The sequence below is a fragment of the Somniosus microcephalus genome, chromosome 13 (genome assembly GCF_052327205.1).
Source record: "Somniosus microcephalus isolate GS21.2 chromosome 13, FLI_Smic_1.0, whole genome shotgun sequence".
NCBI lineage: Eukaryota > Metazoa > Chordata > Chondrichthyes > Squaliformes > Somniosidae > Somniosus > Somniosus microcephalus.
The window spans coordinates 84,567,058-84,587,223 of record NC_140999.1 but is presented as its reverse complement, the minus strand read 5'-3'; the positions used below and the strand labels follow the sequence as shown (position 1 = coordinate 84,587,223).

Genomic DNA, 20,166 nt, shown 5'->3' with positions numbered 1-20,166 from the left:
TTCCAATGTTACATCCTGGTGCCCATCCCCCTGCCAAATTAGTTTAAACCCTCCCCAACAGCACCTCCCCATGAGGATATTGGTTCTGGCCCTATTGAGGTACAACCCGTCTGGCCTGTACAGGTACCACTTCCCCCAGAACCGGTCCCAATGCCCCAGGAATCTAAAGCCCTCCCTCTTGCACCATCTCTTCAGCCACACATTCATCTGCTCTATCCTCCTATTTCTATACTCACAAGTGCGTGGCACCGGGAGTAATCCGGAGATTACTACCTTTGAGGTCCAGCTTTTTAATCTCTTTCCTAGCTCCCTGAAATCTGCCTGTAGGACCTCATTCCTCTTTCTACCTATGTCGTTGGTACCGATATGGACCACAACCTCTGGCTGATCACCCTCCCACCTCAGAATATTCTGCAGCCGCTCAGTGACATCCTTGACCCTGTCACGAAGGAGACAACATACCATCCTGGAGTCACGTCTGTGGCCGCAGAAACCCCTGTCTGCTCCCCTAACTATCGAATCCCCTACCACTGTTGCTTTCCCACTCTTCTTCCTCCCCTGCCTCCCGTACAGCTGAACCACTCGTGGTGCCGCAGACTTGGCTCTGACTGTACACCCTAGGGGAACCATAGCCCTCAGCGGTACTCAGAACCGAATACTGGTTGGAGAGTGAGATGCACTCAGGGGACTCCTACACTACCTGCCTGGTCCTCCTCTTTTGTCTGGAGATCACCCATTCCCTTTCTGCCTGCCCAATCTTTATCTGCGGGGTGACCACCTCCTGAAATGTGCTATCCGCGAAGCTCTCAGCCTCGTGGATGCGCTGCAGTGATGCCAGCTGCTGCTCAAGCTCCAAAACCCAGAGTTTGAGCTCCTTCAGCTGATGACACTTCCTGTACATGTGGATGTCCAGGACACAGGAAGCGTCCTGGAGTTCCCACATGGCACAGGATGGCCATTCCACGGGACTGAGCTGCCCTGTCATGCCTTTACTTAATAAACTATTAACTAGAAACAGTTACCAGCTACTCACCAATCAGCTCCTTCCCTGGTTGTGACATCACTTTAGCTGTTTTGCAGTTGTTGCTTTTGTTTTTGTTGTTTTCGCTGGAGGTTCTCCTCCTCCTCGCTGCTCCGGTCTGCGCTCTCTCTGGGCCTCCCGCTCAATTTATACCCCGCCTTCTCGCTGCCACTGCTCCAGTCTGCGCTTTCTCTGGGCCTCCTGCTCGATTTATACTCCTCCTCGCTGCTCCGGTCTGTGCTCTCTCTGGGCCTCCCACTCGATTTATACTCCTCCTCACTGCTGCCGCTGCTCCGATCTGCACTCTCGCTGGGCCTCCCGCTCAATTTATACTCCGCCTTCTCGCTGCCACTGCTGCTCCAGTCTGCGCTCTCTGTGGGCCTCCTGCTTGATTTATACTCCGCCTCCTGATGTCCTATGATGTTACTCCTTTTTTTTGTTTTTTTAAGCCGCCGCTGCTCCCGCTCAGGCCTGCACTGTGTCCTGGGCCTTCTCCGGTGCTCCCTTTAACCCATTGCCACCGTTCCCGCTCAGCCACACGCTGTGTCGTGGGCCTTCTCTGGTGCTCCCGTTGATAAAACTGGTAGGCGTTTACAGGAATATTGGACAATAATTCAACTTCTGGTATTGTTTTTCCATAGATGCACTTGATGAGGAAAGACATGAAAACAGTCCAAGACAGGCTTCTGAAGGAAATGGTAAGTACACAGTTGTATATGAAGATCCTGTGTACCATATGACCACAGCATGCAATATGATACCATTGATGCTAATTCAGCACTTGCAGTCTGATGCTACTATATTTCCAAGTAATATTTAATCCAGCTGTAACATGTTTACTAAAGTAGAAATGGATCCAATTATTCAGTAATAAAAACAAAAAAATGCTGGAAACACTAAGCAGGTCAGCCAGCATCTGTGGAGAGAGAAACAGAGTTAATGTTTCAGGTCGAACTGGAAAAAGTTAGAGATGTGACAGATTTTAAGCAAGTGTAGGGGCAGGGAAAGGGGGGAAGGGAGGAAAGAACAAACGGGAAGGCCTGTGATGGAAGGCAGGAGAGATTAAAAGACAAAAGGGATGATGGTGCAAAGCAAAAGGAGATAGTAAAGGGAAAAATTAAGAAACAAAAGATGAGTCTAGATGAGGTGTGAATGGGAATGGCAGAATCATCAACAGCTGCCATGTGAAAAAATAGGGGCAGAGGTTATGGTCTGAAATTGTTGAACTCGATGTTGAGGCTGTAAAGTGCCTAATCGAAAGATGAGGTGCTGTTCCTCGAGCTTAGGATAAGCTTCGTTGGAACAATGTAAGAGCCCAAGGACAGAGAGGTCAGATTGGGAGTGGAGCAGAGAATTAAAGTGACAGACGACCGGAAGCTCGGGGTCACGCTTACGGACTAAACGGAGATGTTCCGCAAAGCGCTCACCCAATCTGCGATTGGTCTCCCCAATGTAGAGGAGACCGCATCGTGAGCAGCAAATACAGTATACTGAATTGCAAGAAGTACAAGTAAATCGCTGTTTCACCTGGAAGGAGTGTTTGGGGCCCTGGACAGTGGGAAGGGAGGAGTAAAAGGGCAGGTGTTGCATCTCTTGTGCTTGCACGGGAAAGTGCCATGGGGAGGGGAGAGGGTATTGGGGATGATTGAGGAGTGGACCAGGATGTCGCGGAGGGAACGATCCCTTCGGAATACTGAAAGGGGAGATGAGGGAAAGATCTGTCTGGTGGTGGGATCATGCTGGAGGTGGCGAAAATGGCGGAGGATGATCCGATGAATGTGGTGGCTGGTAGGGTGAAATTATTAAGTGTCTGATTTGAGTAAAATGAGCAAAAAGGTTTTTTCTCCATGAAGTAACTGTGCAATACTTCACTATTCTTAAAGTGGGTCTAAATTTGAAGATTATTGATGCCCTTAATATGTTTGTGAGTTCAGAACATGTCTTGCATGATTTCAGTGTTTGATAGTCCTGATCAGTACAGCAGGAGAGGTTATGAGAGAGGATGGCTTTACAGGAGAGTGTCCTTTAAGAACATAAGAAATTGGAGCAGGAGTAGGCCATTAGGCTCCTCGAGCCTGCTCCGCCATTCAATAAGATCATGGCTGATCTTCTACCTCAGCTTCACATTCCGTACTATCCCCATATCCCTCGATTCCCTTAGTACCCCAAAATCTATTGATCTCTGACTTGAATACACTCAGCAACTAAGCTTCCACAGCCCTCTGGGGTAGATAATTCCAAAGATGCACAACCCTTTGAGTAAAGAAATTGCTCCTCACCTCAGTCCTAAATGGTTGACCCCTTAATCTGAAACTGTGACCCCTAGTTCTAGACTCCCCAGCCAGGGGCAACATCCTCCCAGCATCTATCCTGAAAAGCAGCTTAAGAATTTTATGCATTTCAATGAGATCACCTCTCATTCTTCTAAACTCTAGGGATTACAGGCCAAGTCTACTCAATCTCTCCTCATAGGACAATCCCCCCATTCCTGGAATCAATCTGGTGAACCTTTGTTGCACTCCCTCTAAGGCAAGTGTATCCTTCCTCAGGTAAGAGGACCAAAACTGTATACAATACTCCAGGTGTGGTCTCACCAAGGCCCTATATAATTGCAGTAAGACTTCTTTACTCTTATACTCCAATCCTTTTGTAATAAAGGCTAACATACCACTTGCTTTCATAATTGCTTGCTGTACCTACATGTTAACTTTCTGTGATTTATGTACAAGGACACCCCAGTCCCTCTGAATATAATTTCCCAATCTCTCACCATTTAAAAAAATATTCTGCTTTTCTATTTTTCCTAGCAAATTGGATAACTTCACATTTTCCCACTTTATATTCTATCTGCCATGTTCTTGCCCACTCACTTAGCCTACGTAGTTTGCTTTCTTCTGATTTAAGACCCTAGTTTTGAACTTAACTAAATTACTGACCATAATTTTCCAATCTTCTCTGGCTACAGGCATAGTACTGGAGGACTGCTAACGTTGTAATGTTGTTTAAGAAGGGAGAAAGGGATAGATTGAGTAGTTACAGGCTAGTCAGCCTAACCTTGGTTGTGGGCAAGTTAGTGGAAAGTATTCTGAGGGACCATATTAATCGTCATTTAGAAAGGCACAGATTAATCAAGGAAAGTCAGCATGGATTTGTTAAGGGAAGGTTGTGTCTGACAAACTTGTGATTTTTTTGAGAAGGTAACAAGGAGTGTCGATGAGAGTAGCATGTTTGATGTAGTCTACATGGATTTTAGCAAGGCTTTTGACAAGGACTCACATGGCAGACTGGTCAGAAAGGTAAATGCCCATGGGATCCAGGGGAAAGTGGCAAGTGGGATCCAAAATTGGCTCAGTGGCAGGAAGCAAAGGGTAATGGTCGACAGGTGTTTTTGTGACTGGAAGGCTGTTTCCAGTGGGGTTCCGCAGGGCTCAGTACTCGGTCCCTTGCTTTTTGTGGTATATATCAATGTAGGGGGCATGATTAAGAAGTTTGCAGATGATACAAAAATTGGCCGTGAGGCTGATAGTGAGGAAGAAAGCTGTAGACTGCAGGAAGATATCGATGGACTGGTCAGATGGGCAGAAAAGTGGCAAATGGAATTCAATCCGGAGAAGTGTGAGGTAATGCATTTAGGGAGGGATAACAAGGCAAGGGAATACACAATAAATGGATACTGAGACATGTAGAGGAACAGAGGAACCTTGGAGTGCATGTCCACAGATTGCTGAAGGTAGCAGGACAGGTAGTTAAAGTGGTTAAGAAGGCATATAGGATTATTTCCTTTATACAACCATAGAATGTTTACAGCATTCAACCCGTCCAGCCTGTGCTGGCTCTCTGCAAGAGCACTCCCACACCCTTTCCCCGTAGCCCTGCAAATTTTTTTCCTTCAGGTACTTATCCAACTCCCTTTTGAAAGCCATGATTGAATCTGCCGTCACCACCCTTTCAAGCAGTGCATTCCAGATCATAACCACTCGCTGAGTAAAAAAGTTTTTCCTCATGTTGCCTTTGGCTCTTCTGCCAATCACCTTAAATCTGTGTCCTCTGGTTCTCAACCCTTCCGTCAATGGGAACAGTTTCTCTCTATCTACTCTGTCTAGACCCCTCATGATTTTGAACTCCTCTATCAAATCTCCTCTCAACCGCCTCTGCTCTAAGGAGAACAACCCCAGCCTCTCCAGTCTATCCAGGTAACTAACGTCCCTCATCCCTGGAATCATTCTTATGGATCTTTTCTGCACTCTCTCTAAGACCTTAGAAGACCTTCACATCCTTCCTAAAGTACACTGCACAGAATTGGACACAATAATCCAGTTGAGGCCGAACCAGTGTTTTATGAAGAACGTAACATAAGAAATAGGAGCAGGAGTAGGCCATTAGGCCCTTTGAGCCTGCTCTGCCATTCAGTAAGATCATGGCTGATCTTCTACCTCATTCAACTTTCCTACACTATCCCCATATCCCTTGATTCCCTTAATATTAAAAAATATACTCAATGACTGAGCCTCCACAGCCCTCTGGGGTGGGGAATTCCAAAGATTCACCACCCTCTGAGTGAAGAAATTTCTCCTCATCTCAGTCCTAAATGGCCGACCCCTTATTCTGAGACTGTGACTCATGGTTCTAGACTTCCCAGCCTGGGGAAATATTCTCCTTGCATCTACCCTGTCAAGTCCTGTAAGAATTTTGTATGTTTCAATGAGATCACCTCTCATTCTTTTAAGCGCTAGAGAATATAGGCCTAATTTACTCAATCTCTCCTCTTGGGACAATTCCCCCATCCCAGGAACCAGTCTGGTGAACCTTCATTGCACTCCCTCTATGGCAAGTATATCCTTCCTTAGGTAAGGAGACCAAAACTGTACACAATACTCCAGGTGTGGTCTCACCAGGGCCCTATATAATTGCAATAAGACAGGGCAGCATGGTGGCATAGTGGTTAGCACTGTTGCCTCACAGCGCCAGGGACCCGGGTTCGAATCCGGCCTTGGGTGACTGTCTGTGTGGAGTTTGCACATTCTCCCCGTGTTTGCGTGGGTTTCCTCCGGGTGCTCCGGTTTCCTCCCACAGTCCAAAGATGTGCAGGTTAGGATGATTGGCTATGATAAATTGACCCTTAGTGTTAGGGGGATTAAATACGTGGGGTTACGGGGATAGGGCGGGATATGTGTTGGTGTAGGGGTTACAGGGATCGGGTGGGATATGTGTCGGTGTAGGGGTTACAGGGATCAGGTGGGATATGTGTCGGTGCAGGCTCGATGGGCTGAAATGGCCTCTATCTGCACTGTGCGGTTTCTGTGATTCTGTGGTCTGTGAATCCGGCCTTGGGTGACTGTCTGTGTGGAGTTTGCACATTCTCCCCGTGTTTGAGTGGGTTTTCTCCGGGTGCTCCGGTTTCCTCCCACAGTCCAAAGATGTGCAGGTTAGGATGATTGGCTATGATAAATTGACCCTTAGTGTTAGGGGGATTAAAAACGTGGGGTTACGGGAATAGGGTGGGATATGTGTTGGTGTAGGGGTTACGGGGATCGGGTGGGATATGTGTCGGTGCAGGCTCGATGGGCCGAAATGGCCTCTATCTGCACTGTGGGGTTTCTGTGATTCTGTGATGTAATCTTGGGCTAAAAATTGAGTAGCGCCCCAGAAAAAGTAGCGCCCCCGCGCTGGAAATTGAGGAAAGCGGGGCACTATGGAAGCCCTCTTAGGGCGCTAATGGGAGGCGCAAAGCACCCAATTTTTCCCTCCTTTACTCTTATACTGAAATCCTCTAGTAATAAAGGCCAAAATACCATTTGCTTTCCTAATTGTTTGCTGTACCTGCATGTTAACTTTCAGTGATTCGTGTACAAGGACACCCAGGTCCCTCTAGACACCGACATTTCCCAATCTCTCACTATTTTAAAAATACGCTGCTTTTCTATTTTTCCTACCAAAGTGGATAATTTCACATTTCCCCACATTATATTCCATTTTCTGGTGGTTCTTTCCTCACCTGTGCAGACCAGGCTATCAGAACCTGCAGGAAGACTCTCAATCGAAGTTTCATCAGCGATTTTAAAGGGCAGGGTTAAAATTACTCTTAAACAACACCAAGAACAGTCATCAATGTAACTGAGGAAGAGATCAAAGAAGGGGGCATGATTGGACTGGAACGAAGTGTGTTGCACACATCCCACAAAAAGGCAGGAGGGGCTGGAACCCATGAAGGTTCCAGTAGTGACAATTTTTATCTGGGACTATCTAATGATTTATAAACTTCCTTGCTTTTGTACTCTATTCCTCTATTAATCAAGCCAAGGATCCCGTTTGCTTTTTTAACAACCTTCTCAACTTGTCCTGTCACCGTCAAAGATTTGTGTTCGCACACCCTCAGGTTTCTCTGTTCCTACATCTGTTTAAAATTGTACCATTTAATGCATATTGCCTCTCCTCATTCTTCCTACCAAAATGTATCACTTTACACTTCTCTGCATTAAATTTCATCTGTCACCTGTCTGCCCATTTCCCCAGTCTGTCTATGTCCTCCTGAAGTCTGTTGCTATCCTCCTCATTGTTTACTAAATTTCAAAGTTTTGTATCATCTGCAGACTTTGAAATTGTGCCCTTTATACCCAATTAATATATATTAAAATGAGCAGTAATCCTAATACCGTCCCCTGGGGAACACCACTGTATACTTCCCTTAAGACTGAAAAACAAACGTTCACCACTACTCTCTGCTTTCTGTCCCTTAGCCAATTTTGTATCCATGCTGCCACTGTCCCTTTAATCCTATGCACTTTAATTTAGCTAACTAGTCTATTATGTGGCACTTTGACAAACGCCTTTTGAAAGTCCATATACACCAGACCAACCACATTACCCTCAGCAACCCTCGCCATTACTTCATCAAAGAACTCGATCAAGTTAGTCAAACAAATAGATAGTAAGCACCTGACTGTGACTTCCAAAAGTATCTTCCAGAATATAGTGGATCTACAACAGGCTCATGGCCAATTGATTGCCTGTCTTGGTACTGAGTTTGTTTCCCTTTGAAATGAATGGTCCAGCGGCCGATTTGCAATGAGCCTGTTTCGTGTTGCTGGCATAGACCCACTTCACCCTTATGTGATGGATATGATCTTTATCAGAAAGCTTCAGTCTTCGCACAAGGAAGTGATTTTTTGTTTGTGAAGAATGTACATGTTTAGGATTTATTCCTCGTATAAACTTTAAGAATATGTTTTTTTAACTGGCAGGATAGAAATGAGTTAGGTGTACGAAACTTTCTTAACTTTCCACCCCATTGCTACTGAAAGAAAATAATAAATGGTTTCTCTTTCAGCAAGAAGAGGAGTTGGTGACAGTGCGCAGGGGGCTGCAGTCCTTCTTTCTGGCTGAAGCCATGCCATTTTGAAGAGCATAAATCTGTGTCACAGGCACAATTTTAAATGTACACGTTTAGGAGCATGTGTAATGCCAAGTTAATGTTCAGTGTTCCTGTTTGTTCAGGTTTGTTTGTTGTGTTAAATATTAATTTATGAGTAGACAAATCCATTAAATTGGATCAAGTACCATTCTATATCTTTGACATGCTTTATTGCCTCTTTCAGTCATTGCTGCCACTCTTGGGACAGAGCTGGTTAAATCATTTTGTAATCCACCCAGTCTGGATATGTGTCCTCTTTCTTTCGATGTGTTTATTGTTGAAGAAAATATGACATTTTTGTTGTCTAATTCTTTTTGCCAGTTTCATTGTACTGCACATGATGTCATTCTGGCCTCTCACCTTTCCAAATTTCACTTGTTGCAGGGAAAATGAACAAAAAACAAAGTTAAATATTATTAAGTACCTTATTGGAGCTGAAAAAAGAACATTGGGGATGATTAGTTGACATAAACTAAACCAGTTCTGTCATCACTGAGATTAACAGGTCAAATATTTGTAAGTTATGTAACCAGTACATATAGTTTGCTAACTAACTTCACCATGTGGCCTCTAGTTATGTGTTGCTCACTTAATAAGAAACTAGCTGATAAAATATAACTCAATGATATGAATACTGTAGTCAGTATACCTCTTCTGATCTTTACTTGCAATATTGTTCACTTTTGAAAATTAAATTTTTGATAGTAGAGTTCATTGATTGGAAATGTTTATTTTTGGCATTGATTCTGTTCCTGAATTTGTTCTCATTATGACACATTTCTTCTTTGCCACACAAAAATCCTATCCCTACATTAGCACAAAATGCAATACGACTGTGTTCTTATTTGCATATTGAAAGGGAAGGAAAGAAAGATAGAGATCTTTCTGTAATTTTTATTCGTTCACGGGGTGTGGGCGTCATTGGCAAGGCCAGCATTTATTGGCCATTCCTAGTTGCCCTTGAGAAGGTGGTGGTGAGCCGCCTTCTTCAAGCGCTGCAGTCCATGTGATGAAGGTACTCCCACAGTGCTGATAGAGACGGAGTTCCAGGATTTTTACCCAGCGACGATGAAGCAACAGCGATATATTTCTAAGTCAGGATGTTGTGTGACTTGGAGGGGAACTTGGAGGTGGTGGTGTTCCCATGCGCCTGCTGCCCTTGTCCTTCTAGGTGATAGAGGTCGCAGGTTTGGGAGGTGCTGCCGAAGAACACTTGGGGAATTGCTGTAGTGCATCTTGTAGATGGTACACACAGCAGCCATGTTACGCCGGTGGTGGAGGGAATGAATGTTTAAGGTGGTGGATGGGGTGCCAATCAAGTGGGCTGTTTGTCCTGGATGGTGTCAAGCTTCTTGAGTGTGGTTGGAGCTGCACTCATTCAAGCAAGTGGTGATTGTTCCATCACACCCCTGACTTGTGCCTTGTAGATGGTGGAAAGGCTTTGGGGATTCAAGAGGTGAGACACTCACCGCAGAATAGCTAGACTCTGACCTTCTCTTGTAGCCACAGTGTTTTTATGGCTGGTCCAGTTAAGTTTCAGGTCAATGGTGTAGGGGGGCATCCTTTACCTGGTCAGGCAGCCTTGCCACTGCACTGTGACCAATTCCAATCAGCGGTTTCGAATCGCTAAACCCTCCTTCCAGTTCTGACTGGAGGAACTTATAATTAATGATATATTAAAAACAGACAAATGGTCTGGATGCAAGAAAGTCAAATTTTATTAAAACTAAAGAAACTACACCACACGATCAAAGTAATCACGGTAAAATTGCTTAACAGGGGAAGGCGGACGGCAAAACGAGGGATAAATGGCTACAATATTAATTTTACAATCTTAGCAACAGTTCCCTTAAATTACCACCCCTTTACTTCTCACTAGATTGTCTTGCTAGTGGGTCAGAAGCCTTGCTCACCTGCAGTCCAAAGAGTAAAAGAGAAGAGAGAGATGCTTCTGGGAAGCTATCTTTTATACCCCTTTTTTGGGGCCCGCCCAGATCTGATGTTTCTGGGCTGAAACAAAAGAGATCCAAACTGTCCACTTGTCTGGGATGGGTTTGGATAAAGTTGCAGTTTAAATGTGTCCATTGTCTATGATGGCTTTCGAATAAAGCTGCAGTGGTTTGAATGTGTTCTCCCATTCATTAAACGGTTCCTCCTCCTCAGTTTGGATGTGTCCACTTGATATACAAACAAATGCTTTGTAAACAAAGCATTGTCCTGTGGTCATCTGGAACCGCAATTGATTGACAGTCTTGAGTGCTTAGCAAACAAAGTCCCTTTGTTCATGCTGGCAGTTTCAAGCACTTGATCTTAGAGTCAATTTCAGCGAATGGATGTGTGTAAACAACCCAGTGTGCTTGCTGTCCGATGATTGGCTGATTCAAACGGGCTACTCCCCAGTGTAAACAAACAGCTTGTAGGTTACCGTACCCGCCCAATACCCAGTAACTGACAGCTCGGGCTCCATTCAAACCCACTACAGGGCAGCGCTGAGCTTTTTCATATGCTAACAGCCTGTCTGTCCTTTTAAATTCTGTTTCCATGAGGTCTGTTCAGCCATTTTTATGTCCTGGGCAATTTAAACAGTCCAAAACTCAAGAGTACATCTTTTAATAAAATGTACAATCTTAAAGTGTGCGATTTTCTCAAAGTTCTTTGATTCCAGTGTCCAAGTGCTGCCTAGCATACGAGCTTTTTAACGCAGCCTTTTGCGGTTCTGGGTATGTTTTAAAACATTGTCCAACCCAGAGACAATTTAAATCACACAGGTCTTCGTCCACGATGTGGATTAATATTTCCCAATCTTCAGGGGCTGAGGGAATTTTGCGACCCCTACATTCACTCCTTGGATACTTCCAACTTGCTTGTAGTATCCTCTTGAAGAAGTGTGCAAAATATTCTGACCCCCACAAACAATCATCCCCTGTATTTACCTATAGCTACCTACCACTGATCCCCCGACCCATCTATTCCCCTCAAATCCAAGAAAAACCGCGGTATGGTAGGCATCTACAGATACATCAATTACAAAATGTTACAATAGGGGACTCATACCCCTGCACCACTTGTTACATTGTAACTTATTACAAAATGTTGCAATCTTGGTTCTACAATGTAATCAAAATGATCCCAAGCATCGAGAGGGTCCTATGCCTCTGCACCACTTGGAACTGTAAAACAAAATACAAAAATCTTCATTAAACATTTGAAACAAAATGCTGAAACATTTGAAACAAAATGCTGAAATAAACCCCGACCATCACGTGCCAATGATGGGTCGTGAAATTCGAGTGGGTATTGCTCCTCCCACCCGGGCAGTAGATGTTCCTTCCACCCCCCCCTTTAATGGTCTTAAACCTTTAAAACATACAGAATGGATTTTACAGAACAGTCTGATCCGCCAGCCCCGAGCCGTTCCCTTGTCCCTTTGTGGAGGCGGGGTACCCCTCATGTTTCACAGACCGAGACCGGGGAGTATGGGATCGCGACTCCCAGTCCCTCCCCCTCCCGTCTTCCCTCGACTGGCTGCAGAAAATGGTGGGTGCCTGTGTGGCGGCTCTCACTGGCCCCACACTCAAACTTGGATCCCAGATCCGGCCACCCACTCATCCTTCCCAGCCACACTTACACTCTAACTTTTCCCGTGGGCCCCGGGTGAGTTCCTCCCTTCCCCGAACGCACCCACGCGACTCTTGGGTCTCCCCCTCCCCTTTACAATCTTTCCCGGGCCATCACCACCCACTCCCAGGGAACGCGTCCCTATCTGACAAGGCGCCCGCGCTTCCCCACCATGACTCCTCAATAGCGATGTCTCCCGCAAGTGAAATTCGGTCAGGATAGTGCTGGGTTAGGGCCATGCCCCACCCAGCTGGGGCCATCTCTTCTGCATAGGATGAGTAGGCAGGTTCCTCTGGACCCTGTCCGGTTTCTCCCGAAGGTTGCTGCGGGGTCTCCTCCTGGATTTGTCCAGTGGCGAGGTGATCCCCAACATTCTGTATATCTTCATTCGATGCCCAGCTTGGGCTGGGCGAACAGGGCTGCTCCTTTGTCTACTCTCCTGCAAAAGAACTTAAAAGGACATGCAGCCAGGTCTCTCACTGACCTGCTGCCTTAGGTGGAGACATGGTCAGGTCCCTCGACCTCGGACCAAAATACAAGCATTTGGCACACTTATAAACTTAAACTTTAAACTTAAACTCAAAACTACTAGTTACATTCTAAACTTAAAATTTAAACACCTTAAAAGCAAGCTATAAATATTGGTAACTTAACAAAAAGCTACAATACAAATGCCGCCTGTCTCCGGATGGTCAGGCTTATCTCTGGTGTCACTGTCGCAGATTACTGCTGCCTGCAGCGAAGCTAGACTGCCTCCTAGAAAGTCCCTGGCAGCTTATGGCTGCTAGTTGGGGACCTCTGTGATCTGTTTCCTCCCGGGCTTGGGAGATTGCTCTATGTGGCAGGTACTCTGGTGACCATCTTATCTTGGGCTTGTGGACCCGCTGAGACCTTCTGAGGGGCGTCTCTGTGGGGGAAACTTTGGCTGATGGACCCTGAGCCTGGGTCACAGCCCTAGCTGGCTGGGAACCTTCTCCCCCTGATGCAAACAGCCCGCACTGTTTAATATACCTGGCAGCCTGCCAGTAATCTGGGTTTGTCTCCTTTTCCCTACCCACTCCTGTACTGGGGGTAGGTATCCCTTCACCACCCGCTGCTGGTGGCTGAAAATCTTCCTCTCCAGGTCCAAAACCTGGTACCAGCTCCTTCCATATGTCCCCTACAAGAGGAAGTGCTATCCCTTCCTCCCCAGAGTCCCACACCATAGGGGGGACCACTCTAGAAGCGGGCTGGGAAGCTTGTCCCTTTAAACAGGCGACTGTGCCTGCGCGGGCCTCCTCCCCGGAGTCCCTTGGCAGAGGCTGTGAAACCTCTGTATTCAAACAGGCGACTGCGCCTGCGTGGGAAAACTGAAGAGGAGCCGCTGTGGTCACGGGCTGGGGAACTGCACCTGCGCGAACAGACCGTTCAAAAGACTGGGGAATTCCTGTCTCCAGACCAGCGACTGCGCATGCGTTGGCAGTCTCTCCACAAGGCGGCTCCTCCCTGGAGCCCCCCAAGCGATTTTCTGTGAATGAACTCGCAGCAGCCTGCAGATTTCTACTCTCAGGCTGCGGTTTCTCTGTTTCTGAACTAAATAACTGTTTCAAATTTAAACTTTGGCCAAAACTTGGGTCCCACTGGGACGGGGAAGTGTCCCAATTGGTGGGCCGGACAACTTTTCCCTTGAAACAAGCCACAGTGCCTGTCTTTACAGCCTGTGAACTTGAACTTGTATGGTCAGATTCATACAATTTACATTGGTTGGCGTGGAACCACTTTGTGCACCGGGGTAGTTTTACTGCATAGACCATGGGGCTGGCCCTATCAACTATACTATAGACAGGCTGTGGTTCTAAACTTCCCACCCGGGCATAGTTTCTTACCATCACTAGGTCTCCTATCTCCCACTGGTGGCTCTTGCTAGGCTCGAGCAGCAGCCGGTTATTCCGATGCTGCTTCCCCATGCTGTCTGTTGCCTGCCCATAAATTTGTTTGACCACTACACCTTTTTCCCTGTCTGTGCTAGCCCCCCAAAGGCAATGGTTGTGGAGATCCACGAGGATCCCATGGCTCACCATGAAGTCAGCCCCTAGGATCTCCTTTCCTTCCTCCTTATTCCACTTTGCCAGGATGCACGTCCACTTAGTTTGAAGCATGCCCAGATGGACTGAGTGGGGTCTGGAGTATATCCCCGCCTGCTCCTGACCGGTGAATCCCGATAGTATGTATGGAACCCCGTTAGACAGAGGTGAGGTGGTGGGATTATCCATATGGATCACGGTGCATGATGCCCCAGTACCCAATAGATAAGTCCCTGTAACCTTCTCTACCTCCATCTGTATGAGCGGTCTCTTCCATTCATCGTACTGGAGATTACACAGGTAGACAGGCTGCAAGGGCTCCAGTCATTGTGGGGAGGCAGAGGTGGGCGAGGGGGCTGCAGCACCACTGATGGCTGCTACCTTTCCCTGATTGGCCCTGAGGAAAGATTTTATCGACTCCATGACGGACTCGACTGTATCGGGAGGAGTTTCTGTCTCTGCCTTCTGAGTTGCGGCTGCGGGGGTCCTGGCTTTATCGTCTCTCCCAGGCTTGTTACAATCCCTGCGCCAGTGGCCATCCTCCCCGCACCTGTAACAAGTGACCTTGTTCTGGGAGGGGCGGCTCCCCTCCTGGCACCACTCTTTCTTGTATTGAGCCCCAGGTTTAACCTCGTGGACCTTACCCTTTTGCTGGGGGGTCCCACTATTCCTACCGTTCCTATATGCTACCGTGAGCTGCCGGATTACAGTTTCTTCGGTTGCTAGGGGGTCTCGGTGGTCAAACCAAGTATCAGCCTTTGCTTTTATCTGGGGCAGGCAATTGGACACCAAGCAACGAAGCCATTGGGTCCGCTGCCGCTGGTTCAGGTGTGCCCTATCTTGTACCCCTGTACAAGCGCTGTTGTAGACTGGCCACAGCCTGTCTGCAAATGCCTGTGGGGTCTCCCCTTCCTTCTGCAGTGTTTTCCCTATGTGATCGAACGGACTGCTGTCGTTCGCACCCATGGCTTCCAGTATTTCCTCCTTTAAGTCCTCAAAACCCTTCTGCCCTCTCTTAGCCTCATCTGAAAGGATCTGATAGAGCTTACTATCTACAGAGAAAAGCAACATTTTGGCTTTCTCTTCATCATCACAGCCGTTAACACAGGCTGCCTGTTCTATCCCTTGGAAGTGCATTGAGGGGTCTCCCTTTTCGGAGAGCAGGGTAATATGTTTCACCAGGCCTCTGAGCTGTTGGGTATCATAGGTATGCTGAACAGCCCCTGGGTCATTATCGTTCACGGGCGGACCGTACCCCTGTTGTCGGAGGGGGTACACTGGTCCTGGTCCCCGCCTGCCTAGCGGGACCTGCTGGCGTTCTCCTACCACCCCATTGTCCACCCCTTCTTGCTGCCAGAGCTTCTCAAAACTCGGAGCTGTGGGCTGCGGTCTTGGGATCTCTAATTCCCTAGCCAGCTGTTCTGGGTGCTGCCTGTGGGGCGATTTGATTTGGGCTGCTGGTACTGTCCGACGGACTTCCCTTCGGACTTATGAGACATACCATCCCTTTAGTCCTTAATAACTCCACACCCAAACTCTCTATCTCTCTGTTACATGGGGTATGATCTGCTCCACTAAACCTTTGGTCGCAGGCCAGCTTATAAGCTGCCTTTACCTCCCTAACCTTTTCCTCCTGCTCTGTTACTTCTGAGGTGAGGCGGGCATTCTCTTCCCGCAGTCTCATCTCGTTACTCTTGGCTTCTGTAATTTGGCACTTTAGGAACTCTATCTTGTGCCTCGCGTGGCTTTTGCCCTCGCTAGCTTCTCGGGTGAGGTGTGCGTTTTCCTCCTGTAGCCTCATCTCACTGTCCCTAGCCTCTGTGATTTCCTGCACAAGGCGCTCTATCTCTGCCTGGCATTTCGTGACCTCTAGTGTGAGGCGTGCATTTTTTCCTGCACCCTCATCCAACTATCTCTGGCCTCATTCACCTCTCTTATGAGGCGTTCTACCTCCGCCTGGCATTTTTCAAACTCTGACTCCCGATTCTTGGCCTCTGTAACCTCCTCCCGCACCCTCATCTCACCCATCTTAACCCAGCCACCTATACTATAATAGGTCAGCTTACAGGCTGCTGCTAACTTCTGCAGGGCTACCCACAGACTGAAAGCAAGAAAAGCAAGAGCTGATGCTTTCTCCAGATCCAGACCACTTATCATATCAAAAACTGCCTCCAGTCCCTTCGTGGTCGCGAATTTGTAGGGGGACATCCTTTACCTGGTTTACGGTAATTTACCTGGTCAGGCAGCCTTGCCACTGCACTGTGACCAATTCCAATCAGCGGTTTCGAATCGCTAAACCCTCCTTCCAGTTCTGACTGGAGGAACTTATAATTAATGATATATTAAAAACGGACAAATGGTCTGGATGCAAGAAAGTCAAATTTTATTAAAACTAAAGAAACTACACCACACGATCAAAGTAATCACGGTAAAATTGCTGAACAGCGGACGGCAAAATGAGGGATAAATGGCTACAATGTTAATTTTACAATCTTAGCAACAGTTCCCTAAAATTACCACCCCTTTACTTCTCACTAGATTGTCTTGCTAGTGGGTCAGAAGCCTTGCTCACCTGCAGTCCAAAGAGTAAAAGAGAAGAGAGAGATGCTTCTGGGAAGCTACCTTTTATACCCCTTTTTTGGGGCCCGCCCAGATCTGATGTTTCTGGGCTAAAACAAAAAAGATCCAAACTGTCCACTTGTCTGGGATGGGTTTGGATAAAGTTGCAGTTTAAATGTGTCCATTGTCTGTGATGGCTTTCGAATAAAGCTGCAGTGGTTTGAATGTGTTCTCCCATTCATTAAACGGTTCCTCCTCCTCAGTTTGGATGTGTCCACTTGATATACAAACAAATGCTTTGTAAACAAAGCATTGTCCTGTGGTCATCTGGAACTGCAATTGATTGACAGTCTTGAGTGCTTAGCAAACAAAGTCCCTTTGTTCATGCTGGCAGTTTCAAGCACTTGATCTTAGAGTCAATTTCAGTGAATGGATGTGTGTAAACAACCCAGTGTGCTTGCTGTCCGATGATTGGCTGATTCAAATGGGCTACTCCCCAGTGGAAACAAACAGCTTGTAGGTTACCGTACCCGCCCAATACCACAGGGTGACTGACAGCTCGGGCTCCATTCAAGCTGAGCTTTTTCATATACTAACAGCCTGTCTGTTTCATATGCTAACAGCCTGTCTGTCCTTTTAAATTCTGTTTCCATGAGGTCTGTTCAGCCATTTTTATGCCCTGGGCAATTTAAACAGTCCAAAACTCAAGAGTACATCTTTTAATAAAATGTACAATCTTAAAGTGTGCGATTTTCTCAAAGTTCTTTGATTCCAGTGTCCAAGTGCTGCCCAGCTTACGAGCTTTTTAACGCAGCCTTTTGCGGTCCTGGGTATGTTTTAAAAAATTGTCCAACCCAGAGACAATTTAAATCACACAGGTCTTCGTCCACGATGTGGATTAATATTTCCCGATGTTCGGGAGCTGAGGGGATTTTGCGACCCCTACAATGGTGACCCCTAGGATGTTGATGGTGGGGGATTTGGTGATGGTAATGCCATTGAATGTCAAGCAGCGGTGGTTATACTCTCTCTTGTTGGAGACATTCATTGCCTGGCACTTTTGTGGCGTGAATGTTACTTGCCACTTATCTGTCCAAGGCTGAATGCCGTCCTTATCTTGCTGCATGTGGGCATGGATTGCTTCATTATCTGAGGAGTTGCGAATGCAACTGAACACTGTGCAGTCATCAGCGAACATCCCCACCTCTGACCTTATGATGGATGGAAGGTCATTGATGAAGCAGCTGAAGATGGTTGGGCCTAGGACACTGCCCTGAGGAACCACTGCAATGATGTCCTGGGGCTGAGCTGATTGGCCTTCAACGACCACAACCAACTTCCTTTGTGCTAGGTATGACTCCAGCATTTTCCCCCCGATTCCCATTGACTTCAGCTTTACTGGGGCTCCTTGGTGCCAGACTCAGTCAAATGCTGCCTTGATGTCAAGGGCAGTCACTCTCACCTCACCTCTGGAATTCAGCTTTTTTGTCAATGTTTGGACCAAGGCTGTAATGAGGTCTGGAGCTGAGTGGTCTTGGCGGAACCTAAACTGAGCATTGTTGAGCAGGTTATTGGTGAGTAAGTGCCGCTTGATAGCACTGTCAATGACATCTTCCATCACTTTGCTGATGATTGAGAGTAGACTGATGGGGCGGCAATTGGTTGCATTGGATTTGTCCTGCTTTTTGTGGACAGGACATACCTGGGCAGTTTTCCACATTGCCGGGTAGATGCCAGAGTTGTAGCTGCACTGGAACAGCTTGGCTAGAGGCGCAGCTAGTTCTGGAGCACAAGTCTTCAGCATTACAGCCGAGATGTTGTCGGGGCCCATAATCTTTATTGTCTCGAGTGCGCTCAGCCGTTTCTTGATATCACGAAGGAGCTGAAGGCTGGCTTCTGTGATGGTGGGGACCACAGGAGGAAAACGAGATGGATCATCCACATCTACATGGCACTTCTGGCTGAAGATGGTTGCAAGCGCTTCAGCCTTGTATTTTGCACTCGCGTGCTGGGCTCCACCATCATTGAAGATGGGGATATTCATGGAGCCTCTGCCTCCCGTTAGTTGTTTAATTGTCCACCACCATTCACGACTGGATGCGGCAGGACTGCAGAGCTTTGATCTGATCAGTTGATTGTGGGATTGCTAAGTTCTGTCTATAGCATGCTGCTTCCGCTTTTTAGCATGCATGTAGACCTGTGTTGCAGATTCCCCAGGTTGGCACCTCATTTTTACGTACGCCTGGTGCTGCTCCTGGCATGCTCTTCTGCACTCCTCATTGAACCAGGGTTCATTGAATCTGGCTTGAGATTAATGGTAGCTATGTTGGGCCATGGAGTTACAGATTGTGGTGGAATACAATTCTGCTGCTGCTGACGGCCCTCAGCGCCTCATGAATGCCCAGTTTTGAGCCGCTAGATCTGTTCCGAATCTATCCCATTTAGCACGGTGGTAGTGACATACAACACGATGGAGGGTGTCCTCGATCCACAAGGACTGCTACCAATGCTGTCATAGGCAGCTGCATCTGCGACAGGTAGATTTGTAAGGACGAGGTCAAGTAGGCTTTACCCTCGTGTTGGTTCTCTCACCAACTAACACAGGCCCAGTCTGGCAGCTACGACTCTACCTGTGGAGTCTCTGTAAGTCCAGACCCACTCTGTGACTCCCCTGTGGAGTCTCTGGAGGTACAGACCAAGGGGGTTATTTTGGTCAAAGTGTGAAAACAGACGCTAAATGGGTGCTATGCTAATAAGAAATGCCTCCTTGAAAGCCCGGATTTGGCACGTAATTTTCGGGCTAATTGATGATTATCATAATTTTAGCGTGTCTGCAAGTGATGAAACCAACACCTGCAGGTTTAGCACTCAAACGCTGATTAGAGGTAATCTTTCTGGAGCTGTATATGGAGCCGTCACTCACCCACTTCTACTGAAGGTGTGGAGTGCAATGGCTGAGAGCGGAATGATGTCTCAAGGAGCAAGAAAGTGGGCGGCCAGGTTCTCTGATGCGGCACTGGAGGCCCTGGTGGAGGAGGTAGAGAGAAGGAGGGATGTCCTGTACCCGCAGAGGGAAAGGAGGCCACAGAGGTAGCTGATGCGGCGTGTGTGGGAGGAGATCGCCTGGGAGGTGACAGCCAGAAGCCCTGGCCCCATGAAATGGCTCCAGTACATCTAGAAATTTAATGACTTGATATGAGTGGTCAAGGTAAAATCCCATCTCACAAATGCACCGCTCAATAACTGCACCAAAACCATCAGCATCACAAACTCAACACACTTCATCCACCATCTAACCATACACTGACATTCATGCACACCACATTATTGCATCCTTCACAAGCACCACATAAGGACATAAGAAATAGGAGCTGGAGAAGGCCAATTGGCCCTTCGAGCCTGCTCCACCATTCAATAAGATCATGACTGATCTTCTACCTCAACTGCACCTTCCTGCACTATCCCCATATCCCTTAATTCCCTTTGTTCTGAAA

The 20,166-nt window shown here is 47.1% G+C and overlaps 1 protein-coding gene across 1 annotated transcript in view; it reads left to right on the top strand.

The window, feature by feature from the left end:
- LOC147108459 (uncharacterized) overlaps positions 1–9,141 on the top strand; it is a 777,120-nt gene extending 767,979 nt beyond the window's left edge. The window contains exons 21-22 of the mRNA XM_086005101.1: positions 1,663–1,719; positions 8,349–9,141. Of these exons, the coding sequence (XP_085861227.1) occupies positions 1,663–1,719; positions 8,349–8,420 (129 nt within the window). The 3' untranslated portion in view covers positions 8,421–9,141. The remainder of the gene's footprint in view (positions 1–1,662; positions 1,720–8,348) is intronic.
- Positions 9,142–20,166: the final 11,025 nt, after the last annotated feature.